Source organism: Mesoplodon bidens (assembly GCF_964165515.1).
Source record: "Mesoplodon bidens genome assembly, chromosome: 5".
In the NCBI taxonomy this organism is placed as follows: Eukaryota; Metazoa; Chordata; class Mammalia; order Artiodactyla; family Ziphiidae; genus Mesoplodon; species Mesoplodon bidens.
The window spans coordinates 114,556,219-114,577,502 of record NC_138161.1 but is presented as its reverse complement, the minus strand read 5'-3'; the positions used below and the strand labels follow the sequence as shown (position 1 = coordinate 114,577,502).

Below are 21,284 nucleotides of genomic sequence, written 5' to 3'. Positions count from 1 at the left end.
AGCTGAGGACAGGAGGCTGCTGACCTCCCAGCTCGAACTCCAGGCACTCCTGCTTCTGCCCCCAGGAGAGGAGAACAATCGCATCAGACCCAGTTCACCATCACTTGGCGCTCTTATGAGATCCCATGTCTCTCCCGAGGACTTTGTCCCATAACTAAATAGAACACAGGCCCAAGAAATCCTTTCGGAAGATAAAATCATTAACCCATTCTCACTAGGTTTTTCTTAGAATTGTTTATGCATTGTCAACAACTTATTATTAAACGTCCACTTTTGATAATCGGACGCTCCCAGTGGTTAAATATCCATGAGAGGGCTTCCCTGGTGGCGCAGTGGTTGGGAATCTGCCTGCCAATGCAGGGGACACGGGTTCGAGTCCCGGTCTGGGAAGATCCCACATGCCGCGGAGCAACTAGGCCCGTGAGGCACAACTACTGAGCCTGCGCGTCTGGAGCCTGTGCTCCACAACAAGAGAAGCCGCGACAGTGAGAGGCCCGCGCACCGCGATGAAGAGTGGCCCCCGCTTGCCACAACTAGAGAAAGCCCTCACACAGATACGAAGACCCAACACAGACAAAAATAAATAAATAAATAAATATCTATGAGAAATTATCATTCCAATTTGGCTGTCCTGGCATACTGAAGGCTGAGCATGCTCCCCACCCCCACAAGCTTGGCTGGTATGTGCATGAGGAACCCAAGCTCCTCATTGGGAAGGTAAATAGGTTGCTTTGAAGAGATGAGAACAAAACTAAGTTACAGAACACTGCCTTGTAACAGAAAAAGAGAGGCAGCCTTTGAATTAATCTAGCTCACTTCCCTTTATTAGAGTTTGTCTTGTCTTTTGCTCTTTTAAAACACACAGTGTGTTGGGGATGCCCAAGCAACCCCATATCTTTTGTTAAAATTGGAGGTTTCGAAGCATACTTCTAACAAAATTAGACCAATAATTAATCAGCAGTGCAAGCCAGGGCTGCATTATGACCTTTGTGGAGTCTAAGCACTTTTGCCTTTGAAGGCTCCTTCCCTTCACTAAAGAAAAAAAAAAGTGTATACTTACATACATACATACATAAATTATATTTTACAACTGCACTGGTATAAAGATGAATATATTAATGTTATGAATTAAAACATTTTCTTTGACCTAAAAGTTAATTTTTTCCCTAATTTTATAAGATACTGCAATATTTTTGTGGGCCTGTAAAAGCACCGTGGACTCTAGGCACAGTGCCTAAAAGCTTATAAGGGGTTCTCGGGAAAGCCAAGATTCAAAAAGAGGGAGAGAGTCAGGCAGAGTCATAGGAGAAGCCCCTTCCCTGCTTGACTATTTAGACCACAGCTGCAAGTTTGTTCTAAGAGGTGCCGGTAAGGCCTTTCTATGAGCAGGTCATGGCACTGGCATCCTGAAAGGTGCACCCCTAAGTTGGCCCAGCTGGAGGCCCACGGAACTTAAAAAGGAGGAAGGAGGATGAGACACAGACACGTCACCGTGAGCCTGGGAAGAGGACAGCCAATGGCAGAAGGGGGATGGATGCTGAGCGCTAGGGGGGCTCACGGGAGGGAAGAGTTCCTTTCAGCTGGAGCAAAGACGAGCTCAGGGATGAGATGACTTTTCAGTGGGAGCCTGTCCCACAAGAGAGATGCCAGAGCAAAGGCACAAAGGGAGGAACACAGGGACGTCCGGTGCACACAGAGGAGCTCAGTTTGGCTTGAGGATGAAATAGGAGTAAGGAGCTGGGGGGCAGCGCTTGGAAACAAAGGCTGAGGCTGGATGTCAGAATGTGTGCTCACATGTGGCAGGTATGCCAGGATGGCAATGTGTGAGAGGTTCACTTGCACGGGACTGGTGGGCCCTGAGGACCGCTGGGTACTCCAACCAGGAGTGATCTGATCAGAGCCACTGTGTAAGAAGGTCTATGTGGCAGGAAAGACTCAACTGGGAGAGATTAGGGGAAGATCTCCCAGGGTTCTTGGTGGGAAGCAGAAGGGGCCTGAGTGACGTTGCCACAGGATGTGGATGTGCAACACCACTCAGGCCTTGGGAGAGGTGGGAGGGGTGAGAAAAGGCCAGTGGCTCGGTCACCGGGGGCTCACAGGGCACCAGGGTGGTGGCAGGGTCCAGGCTCCGAGGAGCACAGGCAGGGAAGCGGCCGGCCCTCAGTCCCGGGTTTGCCTGGAAGAGCTGAACGAGTACTTACTCTCTGTTCCTAGCATGGAAGGAAGAGAGCTCTTGGGCCTCCGGGCTTTCATCTCCGGGGCCTTGGCGTTCTCACTGGTGGGGGCATCTGGAACAAAACAGATTAACGACAAACATGAGTAGGCAGCTGCCCAGGGAAGGAAGGAGAAGAGGCATCGCAATAAACATCCCACCTCAACACCCACACGTCCTCCCTGTCCCGGCTCCACTCTGAGGGCCCTCAGTGCCTGCTGGGCAGGCCAGGCACCTTCCTCTCAAGAGCACCAAAGAAGGAGTGTCCTCGCCACCCTGCCTTATAAATCAGGTGCCGAGCACAGCTGCCCTGAAGATGGATGGACAGGCTATCCTGGGAGCTGGGTAGCGCTTTCGCCTCTGCTGCAGGCACGGGCTGCCAGAATCGCATCACTGGCAGGGCTGGGGGATAGTCAGAGCCCCTCTGCTCACCAGCGCCTATCTTTTCCCTTCACTGGGTCTTAACTCACTTGGGCTAAACATTCTGGATTTCCAAAAGCCTGCTCTGTGTAGAGAGGTCTCTTGAACAGGGGAAGCAGGGGATGGGTTGCTGCCCTGGGCTCATGGTCTGGAGGGGGCTTGCAGCCTGTTGTCTCTGACTCTTGTACCGAGGGACACTGACAGTCAGACCTCCAGACCAGATGAAGGCCTCTGAGCAGGCGGCCAGCATGCCTCACGGGGTCTGGACTGAGCCTTGGAGCCCTTGTGGGGGCTCCTGCACCCCCTCCAAAGCAGAGCCACTGGAACCCTGCAGCGGCAGCCTCTGGGCAGAGCTGAAATGCTGCCCGGGTGAGCGCACAACTCCGCGGGGCTGTCCACCACTCCCCCTCTTCCCATTCATGCCCAGTGTGGAAGATGCCGGGGGAAACCCTCCCTTGTCAGGGCAGCAGGGTGACATAGCGCTGGGCTGGGTGGAAAAGGCCCTCACTGGGCCGAGAAGAGACTGGACTCTAGCAAGCTGCTGGGACCGGGATAAGAAGGAGCTGGCTGTACCGCTATCACTGGGCTCCAGCATTTTCCACAAGGAACTCTCTTCAGGGACTAAGCTGGGAGGGAGCCTCCCCCTCCCAGCCCCTTCCTGTGCATCCTTTTCCTGCTCCTGAAGAGGAAGCACAGAGGGAGAAAGGAGGGGGTGGGACTTTCCAGCTGACGCTTGGCCACATTCCTGTGGCCTGTCTGGGGAGGAAGGGCCATCTCCCTGTCCCCGCCTCCACGGTGGGGCAATCCCAGACTCTACCACGTGCTCTCGCCTAGACTGGGCTTCTGGGGCTTTGCGGGGTGGGCTCGGAAGCACAGAACTAGGGGCTGGGTGGGTACACTTCCCTTGACATTTGCAGATCAGGCTGCCATAAACCAAGGTCATGGGGTGAGTCTACGGTTCCCTGTCTGGGGCCCTCCCTTCTTCCCTTCCTTCAAGACCAGCACTTCTGACAGCACCAATGACCACTTAAAGAAAGGCGTACCCAGAAATGTCTTTGTTTTCCCCCCTTTTAAGGAAGAGCAGGCGGGGACAGTGTGCACAGACAGTCCTCTCTTCCTTGGCATAAGTACTCGCTTTGCCGTCTTTTTCCCAGTGAGCTCCGGGGCATCAGAGGAGGGAGACGAGGAAGGACCAAGATTTTTTTTTAATTGATGGGGAAACTGAGGCATAAGCAAGCAAAGGAGGAGAGGCCCAGTTTTCCTGGGCTCCTGAAAGAAAGGAGACGGGGACTGAGATTCCTTCTCTCCTCGTGGGGTCATGATGGGCTTTGCTTCCAAGCATCATTAGAGTAGCGATGAAGAGGGCTCTAGTTGCAGCTTTGTCATCAGCAATCCTGGGATCGGGGGCAAATAATTTCAGCTGCCCCGGGTCTCTGTTTCCACATTTGTACAAGGGAAACTACACTTATTTTCTCTGCCTCACAGCACTACGAGGCTCTAGGGAGAGACTGCGTGAGACGGTGATCATTTACCTGTTCATTCGTTTCTCCTGTTTGCCGCATTTCCTCGCCTCCTTCCCAAATCCGCTTTAGAATCCTCCACCTTCACAAAGCCCTCCCGGATGGGCCCCTGCTGTATGTTTCCTGCCTCCTCATCCGTCCTCAGCTCTTGGGTGCCTGCTTTACACTGACTTGTGAGTACACCACCCCATCATGTGCTTTGAGCCTTGTTTGTAGATGTTCCTTATCTTTCCATCTGGCCGTGAGGAAAGGGGCTCAAGTTTCCCTGGCAGACCAGGCACACCCCCAGACTTGGAGCCCCAGAGGGGTGGACCGAGCCCCCTCTTCCCTCTGCAGCACCCCTGCCCACTGTGTGCTGTGCCTGCACCACGAGCCACTAGCCATCAGTCTGTCCGTGAGAATCGCAGCAAGGAGTGGGCTGAGAGGACCACGTGCTTAATCAGAACCAGCTTTGTGCTCACATGGCTGCCCAGGGGATAAAAATAATAGTAATAAAAGTTTAAGAGCAGCATGTATTTTCTGTCTATTTTAATCAGTTTGTGATGAAATTGAACTCCATTTCTAGATCTGGGCCCCAGGGCTGGAGTCCTTTGCTGGTCTGCTGGTGCCCCCAAAGAAGCAGGGGGGAGGAAGGTGGTTGTGTGAGGAGCGGCGGTGGGGGGGCCTCAACATAGAGAGGAAAACGTGTCCTTATATGGACAATGCCTCACCCCTTCCACTCCTGGGCTAGCTCTGGGCTCAGCCTTCCAACCCAGCATTTCTTCTTCTGTCTCCCCCGAGAGAGGTCATTCCCAGAGCTGCAACCCTAGGTAGGGGGAGGGAGGTCTTGGGAGGCTTCTGGGAGGGGGGTCTGAGCTTCCAGGAGCCCCAGGAGGGGGCAGGGCAGAGGGGCTGGCCTCTCTCTCTCTCTCTCTCTCTGCCCAGGAGCGAGCAGCATGCAGGCAAAATCAGGAGGGAGAGAGCTCTGGTCAGGATGAGTGCCTTCCTGGCTCTGCAGGCCGGTGACTGTGAGTCCTTGGGCAAGTTCCTGACTTTCTTCACCAGGAAAAAGGGAATAACAACACCCCAACAGAGGAGTGAATGAGATGCGGAGTAAGAGCTGGCATTTATTGGGTACTCAGGCCGTGCCTGGCACGATGCTAAGTGCTTTACACCCGTGTTTCAGGTTGAACCACACCATTGGCCAATATTCAAGTGTTTTTGACCTACTAAAACAGCAATTTTATTCAGTTCAACCTAATACATTTTAGCTGCCCGAGACAATATAAAGAACAAATGGGGGCTTCCCTGGTGGCGCAGTGGTTGAGAGTCCGCCTGCCGATGCAGGGGACACGGGTTCGTGCCCCGGTCCGGGAGGATCCCACATGCCACGGAGCGGCTGGGCCCGTGAGCCATGGCCGCTGAGCCTGTGCGTCCGGAGCCTGTGCTCCGCAATGGGAGAGGCCACAACAGTGAGAGGCGTGCGTACCGCAAAAAAAAAAAAAAAAAAAAAAAAGAACAAATGGGAGTGGGAGCAGACTGAGGCCAACAAAAGAAGTGGGGGTCAGCTCAGCCACAGTCACAAGGTCTCCCTGGCCATGGAGGCAGTGGACCACAGTGGTTAGGAGCCAAGGTGTGGGTTTAAATCCCTACCCAGCTAGTTATTAGCTGCATACACCTCAAATTAGGCTTTAAACTCCCTTCTTACAGTTGCAAATTGCCCCAAGTTGCCAAATCCAATGGCTAATGCTCATGCTCATCTTATTCTACTCGGCAGAGCCTTTTGACACAATGATCTCCATCATTCCTTTCTTATTGAAATGATCACCCTTTGGCCTCTGGGACACCCCTCTCTGCTTGATTTCTTCCGGTCTTACCATGGCCAGTCCTTCTCCGTCTCCTTCGCAGACCTTTGTCCTGCCTTACTTGTCAGTGTTGGACTCTCTCCTTCCCTCCTCCATCCACATCCACCCCTGGGGACCTCATCTATGCCCAGGGCACTCAGTGGCCTCATGAAGATGGCTCCTCATGTCCTGCCTCTAACCCCGACCTCCCTCCTCAACTCCAGATTCATCTAAAGGTCAACCTACACGACAGGCCCACTTGGACGTCTAATGGACACCTTAAACTTCACATACACGAAAGTCTTGACTGTCCCCCACCCCTACCCATTCTGATCTTAGTAGGTGGTACCACCATTGACCTGTGCTCCCTCAGGAAAACTAAGGGTCACCTTTGACTTCCCTTTCTCTCTATTTCCAATTCATCAGCAAATCTTATCAGCTGTACTGTCAAAACATTATAAATCTGGTCATTTCCCACCTCTTCCATAGAGTCTAAGCTGCCATCATCTCATGCCTGGGCTATCGTGGCAACCTCGAATCTGCTCTCCCTCTTACCCCTCCTGGGTCTGGTCACCGCCTGAGTGATCCTTTACAACGGCCAGGGCTGTCCCACCGCACTTATAATAAGATCCAGCGTCCTAGTCACAGCCTACATGGCCTTGCAGATCTGGTCCTCCTCAGTCTCATTTCCTACCACTCTGCCCCTGGCCCGGGGCTCGGCCACCCTGGCCTCCTTACCTCTCCTTCTGGGAGTGTCTCCCATACAGTCTCAGCTCAGGCTTTTGCTCCTGTTTCTTACCTGTGCCGTGCTACTGCTGGGACGCCTTCCCAGATGCCTTCAGGCCTCTGTTCAAATGCCTCTTCCTCAGAGAGGCCTCACCCTCTCCAACAACAGCACGCTCCCCCATCACCCTGCTTTGCTTTCTTCACAGCATGTGTTGTTGCCTGAGATCGTATGACATATCTGTTCATCCGTATTTTTGTCTCTCCCTCACTCGAATGTAAAGGCTCTGAGAACAGGAACTTGTTTCGTTCACTGCTTTTAACCCCAGCCCCAGGAGCACAGCGGGCACTGACATACAGGTTGAGAGAAGGCCCATGGGAACGCCACGCCCTACCAAATGCACACACCAGCCTCCATGGTTACAAAGCCCCGGATCTCACTGGTAGCTGAGGCCCGATGTCCTTGGCAAGGTGGCTGGGAAGGGCGGCCTGATCTGCCCGGTCTTGGGATTTGGGCCTACAAAGGGCTTTGCTTCCTCACCTCTCACCTGGGTCTGAATGAGAGGGAGTGGGCCACTCAGGCCAGAGGTGCAGGAGGACTTCCCAGCGAGAAGGGCTGTTAGTAAGGAAGACCTGGATCTCTCGGACAGTGGACACTGCCATGTTATTCACTAGATAGGGAGGCCATACAGGTGGTGGAAAGGTGCAGACTTTGGAACCAGACACACCTGGGTTGGAGTCCTGCCAGGGTAACTCATGCCAGGGAGTCATGTGACTCCCTGTGCAGGGTGGCTTGAGGGGCCTGGGCTTTGGGATCAGAGACACCCAGGGAAACGGCATCTCCTGCTTACTGTCTGGGGAAAGCTGATGGCCCTCACTGAGCCTGGGTTTTCCCACTGAGAAAGATACCCTGCCCAACTGCTGCATAAACTAAAAATGCACAAGAGTTTCTGTAGCAGGTCTTGAAGGTCAGCTTTTTCTCCTCCTGGGTGAGTTTTCTGACAAGTCCTTACCCACCCCAGGCTTCAGCTGCCTTCTGTGGTACCGGTTGACATGTCTGCTGCTAACCTGGAAGGAATGGCGGTATGACTATAATCAAGAAAGTGCACAGAGCACCCTTTTTCTTATGGAAACAACCCAAAGGGCAGGATTAAAAGAGCCAGATGTGCTGCATTATAAAGGCTACCTCCCTTTGTCTTTTCTATAAGAGGGAAGTAGTAGTGTGGCTAATACGGAACAGCCAATGAGCCAACGTCATTTTCATGAGGTCTTGAAATACATCATTCTATTAGCCACAGATATATAGTCTAAATGGTGTCCAGCACAGGCTACATGAGTGATAGTGAGTGACTATTGGGGGCAGGGCCAGCCTGACATCAGCATTAGCTGTGGTCCCCACCTCGAGAGGAGAAGGACCTTGCAGCCCCTTAGGAGGGAAGCAAGACTGGTCCAGAGGTTTAGCAGGGCAGCTGCAGATGGAGAGCAATGGAAGACCCTGCCCAACAGCTAGGCTTCAAAGTTCAGTCAAGGTTACTTCTTAGGGCAAGCGGTTCTTCACTGTCTTTTTTTTTTTTTTTTTTTTTTTTGCGGTACGCGGGCCTCTCACTGTTGTGGCCTCTCCTGCTGCAGAGCACAGGCTCCGGACGTGCAGGCTCAGCAGCCATGGCTCACGGGCCCAGCCGCTCCACGGCACGTGGGATCCTCCCGGACCGGGGCACGAACCCGTGTCCCCTGCATCGGCAGGCAGACTCTCAACCACTGCGCCACCAGGGAAGTCCCCTTCACTGTCTTTTAATTCATGACTTCTTTTAAGCATTTGTTTAAAAACTGTGGACCCTTTCTTCAGAAAAATGCTCTAATCCACAAACACATAAAAGTTTGCCTATAATATCAAAGGGTGCATGGGCCCATTGGGACCTCTAAGCCAGGTACTATCGCCTAAGGGTGCGGGGAGAGCTAAGAGGATCGGGGACAGAGCAGGACTTGAAGTCTATTTAGCTGAGAGGAGCACAGGGGGAAAGATGCTGAAAGGGGGCGGGGGAGCAGCTCAGGAGCCTGTAGTCCTTTCCTATTAGCCCAGAGGTGGCTCTTGACGGAAAGATAAAGTTAAACGTGGCAGGAAGGACAGGAACATAGTCCAGGTGTAGCAACAGGGAGGAGAGTGGGTGTGGAGGGGGGCTGACCTTCCCTTTTTCTCTTTGAAAAAATACAAAACAAAACCCTATTAACCCGGAGTCTGCCCTGCTATCTCAGCTGGTCTCCCTCTCATCCCCTTCCTAGCACTTCTCCTAAGACCCACATCCCAGTCTGTAGTCTGAGGCCAAACCCTGCAGAGGCCCCTCTGAAGGAACTATAGATACATTATGATGGCCAAGATTAGAAGGAGACCAACTTAGGGACAAAGAAAGCCCTTTAAGTTGCAGAATGAATTCCCAAACCTTAAAAAAAAAAAAAAAAAAAAGAATCCCCAAATGTATTCTCTAGGGAAAAAGGAAATTTTTTAAAATGAGCCATTTGCTCTTTCTGGAAAAGGTGCTGACACTTTGCAGATAAGGAGGATGAATTGCCATCCTGCCTTCAGCTAGCCATGTAAATAGGATCCAAAGAGGCTAGGGATTCCAAAAGCAGATAACCTCATTAACAGGCGGGGCTTCCTTCTGGAACCAGCATGGGTCCCAAGTGTGGCGCTGTTAGAAATAGGTCTCTGGGGTCAAGTTCCCAGAAACACTGTTTTTTAAATTGTAGTACCTGTCTAGAAAGAAGCAGAACTCTGACCTGGGTGGGTAACAGGAGTAATCAGAAGCAGCAGCCCCTGGCCTCAAAACATGTGTTTCAAGCCCCCTTCTGAACTAACCATACACTTTGACCCATGGAATCTGCTCCATTAGACTCAAGAGCCCCTGTGACAAACACATTCATAGAACTCCAGGGAGACACCCACAATATTCTAGTTTCAGGTTTACTGTTGGCTACTGACAATTTGTGTTGCCATTATATGTTTTATTAAAAAAGACTTTGGTTTTTAAGACTCTCTTTTCTTTTCTCCCACTCATTATGTATCACAGATCTCGGCTTTTATGATCAGGAAATCATATACAAAATCCAGAATGGAGACAATGATTCCACGTCTTGTGGAATGGGGGTGAAACAGGTTAGGGGTTTAGAAGTCAAGTGATTATATTCAAAGTCAGAGGAACAACAAAACTGGTCTTCAAGATGCCTTATTTGGACACTAGCTTTTAACGTGTCACTGATAGTTACTAACCAGGCATTTCAAGGGCAAGAAATTGTTTTCCCCAAACTACCTTTTTAGACAGTTCCAGGCAAGTAACGAAATACCAAGAAAGGGCACTGGATTGCAAGTCCCAAGATGGGACTCTGGCCCTGGCTTGGACCTCAATAGAGCAGGGAACCTCATGAGGGAAGCTTTCCCTCTCTGAACAGCCTGGGTGTCCCGCCCCGTCAAGTGAGGGTGGTGGCCTAAACCATCTACTTCCAAGCCTCTAATTCTAACCCTACACAGAGGAGAAAAGGAAAGTCACACACTACCTGCATTTCTTTTTTTTTTTTTTTTTTTTTTTGCGGTACGCAGGCCTCTCACTGTTGTGGCCTCTCCCGTTGCAGAGCACAGGCTCCGGACGCGCAGGCTCAGCGGCCATGACTCACGGGCCCAGCCGCTCCGCGGCATGTGGGATCTTCCCGGACCGGGGCACGAACCCGTGTCCCCTGCATCGGCAGGCGGACTCTCAACCACTGCGCCACCAGGGAAGCCGTACCTGCATTTCTTTAGGACAAATCCCCATTCCTTACAGCTTGGACTCGCCCCTTCCTCACAAGAAACTCCACTCAGACCTGGTAAGTCTCTCCATCCCCACGCGTCTCTTCCTCTCCCTCTGCTGTATTATGATTACTTTTCTCTAACTGCAGAGGCAGGCCTGTCCCCATTACCCGAAGCCTCAGCCCCTACTCACCTCCTGGAGGAAGTGTCCCCACTTGGACCTCACTCTGCTCCCTCTTCCTCACGGGTCTGTCCTGCTGGCACTGACACTTGTTCACTGCGGCTTGTAAAATACTATGTAGTCATTTTCCTGTGGGTGTGTCTTTTCTCCTACTGCCCTGTCTCACCCTTCCCTTCCTGGCATGTAGGGGTCAGGACTGGGGAGGAGGGACCAGCAAGGTGAGCAGCCCTCTTCCCAGCAGGGGGCAGGGCTGTGAGGCCACAGGGGACCACCAAGTAGCGCTCCCACTTTCCTTCCTGTCTCATTGTTTTGCAAAACATGGTTTGTCACCCACAAAGCGAATGCCTCACGTTGGGATGGCAGCCTTGGGCTGCAGCCCTGTTCAGGTACGGTGGGAAGGGGGCGCTGAGAAACAGGATTCTACGTGTGGCAGGGGTGGGTGGGCACAACCTACCGTCCACGGTGACTTGGCAGGAACACTCAGCCTGGCCGGCGCTGTTCTTGGCTACGCACTTGTATAAGCCTCTGTCCTCGGGTAGTGCCTTCTCAATGGAGACGGAGCACAGTGAGCCTGGGCGGGAAGAGGAACATTTGTTGAGTGGACCAGGTCTGAGCCCAACACCTGCCGGGCACTTGGAGCATCAGAGCAAGTGTTATTCACACGCTCAGAAATCAGAGGCCCTGTGGGAACCAACCTGCTCGCCCCACCAAAGCCAAGGCACTTTTTGCTGATAACCCAGATCCAAAATAACTGATCCCTAAATATACCCAACCGCCCCCCACCCCAGCAAGTTCTCTCATGGGGATATGATTGAAAGGTAAGAAGAGAGAGAAACAGCCTCTGCCTTTGGAGAGCATCAGCACAACAGAAGGCACAGACGGACCCAGGCCCTCACCCTGGATGTCACCAAGAGAGACAAGCAGTAGTCAGGCTCCGGTCCACAGACTGTGGTAGGGACAGTGGCAGGTGAGGACACTCTGCCCTGCTTACAGCAATGCTTCTGGGAATGCGTCCTAGAAAAGGGCATTTTGAACAAAGAGGTGGGGCGGGGAGGGCAGGAGCCCCTGTCCAGCAGGGACACTGGCCTGTGGGCAGATCTGTTGGGAGGAGACAGTGACTAGCCTGGGACCCTGGAGCTGGCTTTTCAGGAATGGTATCTGAGCTGAGAATCATGGCCGATGAGGGACCCTGGGCTGGGAGAGGGGCTCTGTGGGGCTGCCCCTCTCAGTGCAGGGTCCTTTGGTCCCCTGAGAGAGGGATGGCCTTCTTTTCCACGGGGCTACCCTTGCCCCAGCACACCTCTTCTGGCCTGGTTGGGGGAAGGAGGGGTCAGGCTGGGCATGGACAGAAGTCTGGTCCTCACCCATCCTAGCTCTCTCATCCCAGGGCTGGCTACTTCCCTGGGGGACACGTTTGGGGAGTTTCCCTTAGGGTGTGGGGAGACACCAGCTGAGGACTGGGCTTGCTGGGCCAAGCAGGAGGGCAGCAGTACCCTCGTTCCTGCCATCAGACACACACACAAGCCAGCAGCACGGCGTCCTGCCCAAAGCTGCCCTGTCGTCAGGGCAGCCGTCATCGTACGAGGAGGAGGATACAGCCAGAGCCACGTGCATCCTGCCGCCTGGAGCCACTGGCTCCGGCCACCTCCCTTTCTGCCACACTGCCCGGCACAAGTCACTGGCTCTGAGCGGGCAGAGCTGTGTGCATCCCAGGTGTGTATGCGAAGCAGCATGGCCTTTGATCTCAAAAGTCCCCGCACCCCCATGAGACAGATGCACAGACTTGACCAACAAATACCAGGATATTCAGAGAGAGGAAGGGTGACGTCAGTTCTGCCCAGAGAACCTCACTAAGGCTGGAGGAGAAAGCAGAGACAGAATGGTTCTCTTTACTTCCTGGCCCCTGGGTAAGGTCTTCAACAGGGCAACCTCAGTCTTGCCGACCCCTTGGGGCAGGATGGCTGATCTGCACCCCTCCCTCCTACACCCTCACTGAGACCCCACCTCTCAGAAGGACCTCACTATGCTCTCCCACCGGGGTCGGCAATGCCTCAGGATCTCTTCCCATTGTGGCTAGGAGACAGAATTTGCAGACACTGCAGCAGAAAGGATTTAGTTTGGATTTTTAGGAACTTTGTCGTGAGAGCAAGAACTATAAGGCACAGGAATCAGGGAATGAGGGTTCCTATCTTCTAGAGAGAGAAATTTCCATTCATCTGGGAGGGCAGGGGCATGCGCAGATGACCTCTGGCCCCCAAACTTGAGGCTTAGAAGAAACGGACCCCATCTTGCCATGTTCCCTCAGTCTGAGGCTAAGGCTCGGGGAGCAGATATCCCACTGCCAACAGACATCCTGGTCGAATCCTTGATTGTCTCTCAGCTTCAGTCCCCCAGCTGCCTTCAGCCTTAAACCCAAATGGGACAAAACAGTAGTGAGACCCCCAGGAGGGGTGGAGCATGTAGACCACAGCCCTTGCCCTTCACGGGGGTAAAGCATCAGAAAGGCAGTTTTTCCAAGCCACTCAGAGCCTGGACCCCTGGCCATGTGCGTGGGCTGGGGGAGGGCCCCCGGCAGGCTGGGAGGCTGGGCTGGCCCAGATTGAAGCATCTGGTATTTCCTGTGGGACAGCTTATTCCTGACCTCCAGAAGAAAAACTGTTTCCCAGAGTTTTTTTTGAGAAGCCTCAGCCTGGTGGGGAATTTTGAGAGGAAGGTGAGGGGGATGGGAACCAGGGATCCCATGAATGGCTCAGCTAGACGGGTCCCTGGGAGAGCCCCTCAAGGCCACAGAGTCTGAAGACCACCCCACCGTCTTGTGCTTTCTCTGAGTGTGTGGGGCGAGGAGGCGTGGGGTGTACGAGGTAGGGGGAGTGGTCCCAAGCCCTAGAGGCTCTGCTCCGAGGCTGCCCTCAGTCAGCAGTGTCTCCTGAGCTGGTCCCCCGGCATGCCGGGACAGTACAACTCAGCTGCAGGTCACCTCCTCAGGGAAGGTGCCTTCCTTGCCATCTCTAAGCACCCCTGGCCATAGGTGGACCTCTTCTGTGCCCTGAGTTCACCTTTATCAGAGCTGGTCTCCCAAGGCCATTACTGAAACACACGCCTCTCTCCCACGCTAGATCATGGAGGGCAGTGACTGTGACTATTATGAATGTTTTTCCTGAGCCTGGAATGCAGTCAGTTTAAAAACAAAAATTTGCCGTTCTGAGAATGTCCAAGGCATATTTCTGGAGCAGGTGATCTGGTAGGATCTATGCAACAGAAAGTCATGAACACTTAATCAAACATAACCTACCATTGAAAAAGACAGTATAGTTTCTAAAAGGAAAAAAAAAAAAGCCTAACTCAGAATTCTTCAAGTGGATTATGTATACAATGAAAAGGGCTAGAATACTGCCTCACACATAGGAGGTGCTGTATAAACCCTTGTGTTTTGTAGGATGGACTTACACAGGTTTTGAAAAAGCCTTTGCGAGATCCCACACTGAAGGCAATTAAAAATGAATCATTGGTTGACAACAGCAACAAAAATGAACCCTCATTCATAGACGGGGAGAGATGTTTGCCAGGGACAGAAGCCTGGCCCGGGGGCAGGAAACAAGGCATAAAGAGAAAAGCACTTCTCAGGAGCAGCGCAGAGCCCACTGGCCAGCCATGGGCCTCCCAGTCCTGGGCCAAGGCCTGAGCAGCGCTGCTGCAGGTCCAGAAAGGGCCTGGTGAGGCCACTCTGCAGGCCTGGAGGGCAGGCCCAGCTGCTGTAAGTGAGCACCATCCGCCCTGCCGTTCTGGGGGATGCAGGAAGAGCAAGGACACCTCCACAGGTCCCTCCAAGAATGAACAGTCAACTCGACTGACTGCCCTCGCACCTCTCCTGCTCTCCTCGGTGCTAGACAGAGCGGACATAATCGTGTTTTGGGCGGCCTGTGGGCTATGAGCCCTATCCAAGTACAGGGTTCAGAGAAGCACCCCTGAAACCTATCAACAGTGCCCACCGGCAGTAGGTCGCAGACACACACATTGATGGGGGAAGAGCACAAGAGTCTGTCATGGCCAAAGGCCCCAGGGACAAGAGTCTGGGAAGGAGTCCTGGGGGAAGTGAATCTTGATCTTAGATGAGGTAGCAGAAGGGGGTTCAGTGCAGTGGAGCGAGAACGGTTCCGAGCCAGGGAGGCGGGGGTGGAGGGGATGCTCAGTAGGGTGTGAAGGATGGGGAAACCCACTTAGCAACCCCCCTTCTCCCTACAAACCCCTCAAAACACCAGCTTCCTTCCTTATTTCCACTGGTGCCATCACTGTGACCCAGTCACCCACACACGGCCACTCAGCGCTCCTCCACCCTTTCCTCTCCTTTACCCCAGCCGCCCACCCTTCCAAGCCAGGCAACAGGTTCTGTTCATTCTGCCTTTGCTTCTTGCACTGGTTATCTCCTGTCTGTGCCCATGGCTACCTTGTTCGCCCAGGCCTCACCACCTTTCTCCCCACCCTCTTCGGTAAGCTCCTTCCTTGTCTTTGGGCACAGAATCAATCAAAACCCGTAAACCTCAGCTTTGTGTCTATTGCTTTCCATTCCCAACTCTTACATGGCTCCCTACTGCCTTTAGAACTGAGTTCCTTAGCACGATAGAGGATGCAATGGGGCCGCGCCTCCCTCTCAGCCCAGATGATGCTGGGAGCGGGCCTGCCTTGGCTGCTGCCTGTGCTCCTGCTTGGGAAGCCCACACCCTCCCTCCTGCTGCGGGCCCTGCCTGCCTTCACACTTCAGATCAAGGCCTTGCTCTTTCACCACCAGCCTCTCCCTGCGGCCCAGCACTCAGCTCCCTCTCCTCTCACTCCCAGCAGCTCATCATCGGCACTTGGCTGGAAGAGGTTTATCACTGTGTGTGTGTGTCCTCTCTTTCCAGATCTATCGAGAGCAGATTTACTCGTACCTCTCAGAGGTCCCACTCCCTGCAGCGGAGCCTCCTGAAGTGGTCACTCATGAGGCTTTACCGCAGGTTTTCTCCTGGGTCTGTGTTTGACCCCAGGCTCTTGTAGATTTGGGCAGGGAAGCACTAGAGAAGGGACAGTGGACTGAGTGTGGCTGCTGCTTTGAGACCAGGCCTTCTCCCTACCAGTCCTGTTTCAAGGTCAGCTTCCTCTACTGCAGTGAAAATACCAGAAGCTCACAAGCCCAGAGGGCACCGCCAGTCTTCCAGCCTCCTGACAACTGTTGACAGTGTTGTGGAATAAACAGCCATTAGCCTTTTCCCTTGATAGACAACGCTCTCCAGGAGCTGATCAGGGAAGGACCAGGATGCTGACACGCTAACAAGAATTAACTAAGAGGTGATAGAGCACAGCGGTCTAGGCATTGGAACTCAACTGCCTGCCTTCCAATCCCAGCTCTGTTACTAACTAGCTGTGCAGCCTTGGGCAAAGTGCTTAACTTCTCTGTTAGATGGGCAGTATAGTGGTTGCGAGGATTAAATGAGTGAAAAGCATAGTAAGATGCCCAGGTCAGTGTCTGGCACGTGGTGTTCCATTAGTGCAGGCTATTCTTATTTTTCAAAGGAGAATTACAAATACTTAGAACCTTTTTAAAAGTTGGTTTGGGGGCTATCTCCATAATTCCCCCCCCACCCCCCCACCCCAGTCTCTCTCTATCCTCTCATTGTGCTGGCCTTCATTTAATCATGTCTTCTTCCCCAGCTTTAGACCTAAGGGGTCCGTCTGAGGTGCTTTCTGTGGGAGATGACACTAGAGTAGCCAGTGTAAAAGGGTCTGGCGCCCAGCAGCTATGCTACATCAAGGCACCCTGGGTATGAAGAGCCCATTCTAAGGGCTCAGGTGCATTTCTGAGACCAGAGCTGAGGTGTGCTTACACTGCTTTGTCCAGTTCATTGTTTATAAGCAGCTCTTGGTGGCTCTGCAGGTTCCACGCAGGTCCCACAACAGCTGCACAGCCATGGGCATTGCCCTCAGCTGTCCCAACATCAGCTTCCCCGAGGGCGGTACAGCCATGGACCTCACAGCGTGTAGGACTATGGGACCACACATGTCCCCACGATGGCAGCTGCCCACCTTCCGTCCCACCCCGAGAGGTCACCACAGGGTAACCTGGGAAATTCTCCTGGTCGAGGTTTCGGGTCAGTTTTACCCGAAACTTTCCAACAGGGAGGGGCCCGCAGAGGTGGCAGGGAAGGCTTGGCATCCACTCCCCTGGACATCTCATCCCACCATGGTGATCCCCCATACCTTCCTGTGTGTGGAAGGGCCGAACTAGCAGAGGCAGGGGGATGGATGGGATGACTTCTGGAGGCCCCTACCAAGCTGAGGATTTTCATGTGGAAAAGCTATCGTGTCAACACATTAGCAGAAAAGACACCCTTTTTTTCTCTCCTGGCCAATTTCCCCTTTACTCCTTCAGCAGTTAGATTCAAAACGCTCAGGTGTTCCAGATTTGTTGTCTGAGCTGCAGAGTGAAGACAAACTCCATCATGAGCTGAGAGGGATAATGCTACTTTCAAATGCTTCATTAGGGTTTTTAAGAGGAAGGAAGAAAGCCAGATGAGGGGTGAGGGAGGGGTGAAGAGGGGTGCCGTCAGAGGACGGGAAGGAAGGCAGCACAGCGGGGGCAGTGCTTCTGTCTCAGCTGATCTGGATTTGACAGGACCTGTCTGCTAGGGCCTCTGCCCTGACTGCCCTCTCCCCGTCAAGGTGAAAATGCCACGTCCCCGGGAGCTTGTGCCCTGCCCTGTCCAGAGCTACCAGCATCAGCCTCGAGTCAGGCCAGACTCTATCCTAGGGCCGGCCACCAGAGTGGGGCGTGGGAAGCCTGCTGTCCTTGGAGCTCCCATCCAGGACTGGGATTTACAGAAAGATTTCAAACCAAATGAGGGGTCAGAGAAAATACCCTTCCCGTCCCCATCTCTTCTCTAGGTTAAACTGGCCCATCTGAGAACTCCAAACCCTGAAAGGCCCCAGATGGCAGGATTTAGGGCCCCCCCTCTTCTCTCCACAACCCAAGAATGTGAAATACCAGCAAACAAAAGTCTCATCCAAATTAGGAAGCGAGTGGCTCTGTCTGCCTGTGAGTGTGTGCCGTAGGGGCTGCTTGGGGTTTTGGCTTCCCCCTCGGGTCCCTTCAAACACACAATGTTATCAAGACTTAAGTTGTTGACCCCAAATCACATCCCGTCACTGCACACCCTGACCTGAACCTAAAATACGGCTTCAAAGGCAGTTCTCAGCCCCAAGCCCCTGGTCAGCCCTAGCCCCAGTGCCCCCATTTCCAAGCCTATGATCGGAGCCTTCTCTGGGCCAAAGCTGGGCATTAGCACAGGCCTGCCCTGAGGAGCCACACCTAGGGGTGCCATGAGGGGTCTCTGCCAGACAGATGCCGAGATCTGGGAATGTGCCTGGGCGGCCAGGCACCCAACCCTGTCCCCCAGCCATGGAGTGTGGCGGGCACCAATCCTGTGAGTGAGGGGCACAGAGAGTGGCCTTTCCCACCCAGGCTCTGGGCTACTAACACCATTGACAAGCCAGGGCTCCAGGAGCTGACGGTGGCTGGGACAGGGCTACCCTTCCTCCCGGCCCCAACCGTGTTACCTTCTTGGGAGAGGACAATGAACTTGGTAGTCTTGAGCGTCTTTCCATTCAGTGTCCAGGTGATGGTGGCCGGGGGGTCAGAGGACACCTGGCACTGGAGCAGCAGTTTCTCACCCTCCACCACATGGAGATCTCGTAGCTTCTCCTTGAAGGCTGGGGCTGTCCCTTGGCTCTCGGGTCTTTTTTCATTATCTGTGGCCCCTGCATGGCCCCTCTTGCAGTTCACATCATTCTTAACCTCCTTCTTAAGTTCTTCGTTCCCAGCTGGTTTTGGGGCCTCGGACAACTTGGCATTGCCCAAGGCTTTGGGGGTCTCAGCTGACTTGACATTACCCAAGGGTTTGGGGGTCTCAGTCAGCCTGGCATTACCCAAGGGTTTGGGGGTCTCGGCCGGCTTGGCATTACCCAAGGGTTTGGGGGTCTCAGCCGGCTTGGCATTGTCCATGGGTTTGGGGGTCTCAGCCAGCTTGGCATTACCCACGGATTTGGGGGTCTCGGCCGGCTTGGCATTGCCCACAGTTTTCAGAAACCCTGAAGGCTGGGCATGGCCTACAGGCTTGGGACCTTCTGCTGCCTTGGCATTCAAGGCTTCAGAGTTGTTACTGCCATTCTCTGCAGGTAATTTTTTCTTACTGCCCAACACCGAGCGAAAATCTGGGGTGGCAGGTTTTGGAGGTGGCACCTTCTCAGGCACAGGGGTCTTGGGAGTCCCCTTCTTGGCCAGGACAGAGCGGAAGTCCACCTGCTGGGGGCTATGCACCTTCCTCTCTTCCTCCGACACAGTCTTCGGCTTCACCTGCCGCTGCAGGTTGGCGCGGAAATCCATCTGCTCGGCTGGGATCTCCTTCAGGTCCTCTTCAGACAAGGTCTTGGTACTCACCTTCTTGCCCAGGAGGTCACGGAAGTCCAGCTGCCCCACCTCCTGCTGGCGGATGGCCTCCTCGGTGTGCTGCCGTGTCTCCACGCGCCTCGTGAGCACCCCACGCACGCCCTCGCTGTCTCCCTCGTCGGGCCCGCCCTGCCCTCCTGCTGGCCAGCCGGGCCTCAGGCTCCCATAGCCGCCACCGCCACCACCATCAGCGCCAGCTCCCCGGCTGCAGAGGTCCTCACCGCTGGCAGGCTCCCTCCCCCTGCAACCAGTGAAGGGAAAAAGGAAAGTAGCAGGAGGAAAAGGGGCTGGGTAAGAAAGAGACGTCAGGGGAGAGCAAATCCCCAGGGAGGGAGGGAGGGTGGAGGGGAGGGGGGCTGGCCAGGCCTTGTTTATAGAAGGGAACTTTGGTGAGAGGCGCTTGCTCGCTTAGTTGGTTTGTTACATCGGTAATGACTTCAGTAGCCTTATAAGGGTGTATGCCAAAAAAAAAAAAAAAAAAAATTTCACCCCCCTCTCCTCCCCTGCTCTCCCTCCCTCATTCCCCTTCCAATCTCTCCCTCTTGGCTCGGGCAGCCTCTACTGGAGGATACAAACAATCTGGGGCTGCTGGGCTGGGCCTGCTGGGACCAGGAGGAAGGTGGGCGGGTGGTGGTACAGGGCCTGGCTGGGCAGCCCCTGGGTGGTACTCACCGCAGGACAGCTCTGGCAGGGCTGCTCTGTAGCATCAGTGATACCTGGCAACTGCATTCACCAACCCGGTTCCTGAAGAATTCAAGGGATCAGTACAGATCAAGAGGCTTTCTGGGCCAAGGGCCTGCCCAGCCTAGGGCTGTGAGGAGGGCAGGGCAGTCAGGAACTTGGCCATGGGCTGGCTGGCTGACCCCAGGGAAGACAGGACCCTGGGCTAAGCTGTGACCCTAACACACCCACACCAGACCTAGATTTAGGGCAGGGCCCTCCCCGACTTTGGTCACGCTTTATTTTTCCAGCTCTTGTTTAAAAAGGAAAAAAAAAGGAAAAAAAGAATCTTCTGGGCAATAGCTACGGTAGGCATCCGGAGGTAGGACTACTTTTCTGTAAGTATATTACAAAAATTATACAATCAATCAATCACTCAGTCAAGGAAGAGTGAAGACTAATACTGCTAAGGGCTGTGATGGAGCCCCTTGGTCTAGACTGTGTGGCCCCTGTCAGCCTGCCCAGTGACCCTGAGTCTGACTCCATGCTCCCTTAAAACAGAGGTGGTTATTCCTTCTCCTCACAAGGTGCCCCTACCTGCTAGGTCCCCTTCACCTGCTCATGAAATAAAAACACCCTCCAATCCCTACCCATCAGCGAATGCCCTCAGATCAGAACTTTTTGTATTAAAAACCTAACAGGTGTCTCCCTACAAGGGTGACCCATTTTCTTCTTCCGTTGGGTGGAGAGGGCTCTGGATTCTTCAGCCCATTGTTAAAGCTGCTCGTGACCAGCTGAGGCCCCTCTGCTCAGGAAAGGGGCTGCAACCAGGCTCGCTGTGCTGGGCTTACAGCAGATCAGCCCTCCGACCCCACAAGGCTGCCACCTGCTGGCATTTCTGGGCTCTGACCAGCCAAGAAGGTTCTGCTCAGACGAGGGGAAGTGGAGGGGCAGATCTGAGAGCCAAAGGTGACTCTGCCTGATAATAACCACGTCGTATGCAGCACCTTCCAGCCTTCATGACTTGCAGCCACTATCTTTCTTGTCCCCATACAGCCCAGTGAGGTTCAGAGCACTGCTCTGCCCATTGCAAAGGGAAGAAAGGGAGGCCCAGCAGTTTCCGGGACGCAGTGTTGGGCTCTTGGGGTCTCGCACTCATTCCCTGCACTTGGCCATCTTACTTGCACTTCAGGGGCTGACAGATGCCCCAGACCCTACCGTAGACACAATCCAACTCACTTACTCAAGGCAGCTCTGAAAGGTTGGGGTGAGCATTGTTTTTTGTTTTTGTTTTGTTTTCATGTACTTATTTTTTGCTGTGTTGGGTCTTCGTTGCTGTGCATGGGCTTTCTCTAGTTGTAGCGCACAGGGGCTACTCTTTGTTGCGGTGCGCAGGTTTCTCACTGCGGTGCTTCTCTTGCTGTGGAGCACGGGCTCTAGGTGCTCGGACTTCAGTAGCTGTGGCACGTGGACTCAGTAGTTGTGGCTCGC

At 53.7% G+C, this 21,284-nt stretch overlaps 1 protein-coding gene across 5 annotated transcripts in view; it reads right to left on the bottom strand.

Annotated features, from left to right (window-relative positions):
- The window catches only part of MYLK (myosin light chain kinase), a 294,914-nt gene that overhangs the window by 61,564 nt on the left and 212,066 nt on the right, over window positions 1-21,284 (bottom strand). For 2 of the 5 annotated variants that reach the window (XM_081235665.1, XM_081235666.1), the window contains exons 15-18: window positions 19,806-19,877; window positions 18,245-19,374; window positions 11,112-11,228; window positions 2,202-2,288 (exon numbers count right to left, since the gene is read on the bottom strand). In XM_081235665.1, coding sequence (XP_081091791.1) covers window positions 2,202-2,288; window positions 11,112-11,228; window positions 18,245-19,374; window positions 19,806-19,877 — 1,406 coding nt within the window. Of the gene's footprint in view, window positions 1-2,201; window positions 2,289-3,205; window positions 3,301-4,164; window positions 4,314-10,669; window positions 10,760-11,111; window positions 11,229-18,244; window positions 19,375-19,805; window positions 19,878-21,284 lie in introns of those variants that run through there. The other 3 variants (XM_081235669.1, XM_081235668.1, XM_081235667.1) reach the window with 3 other exon arrangements.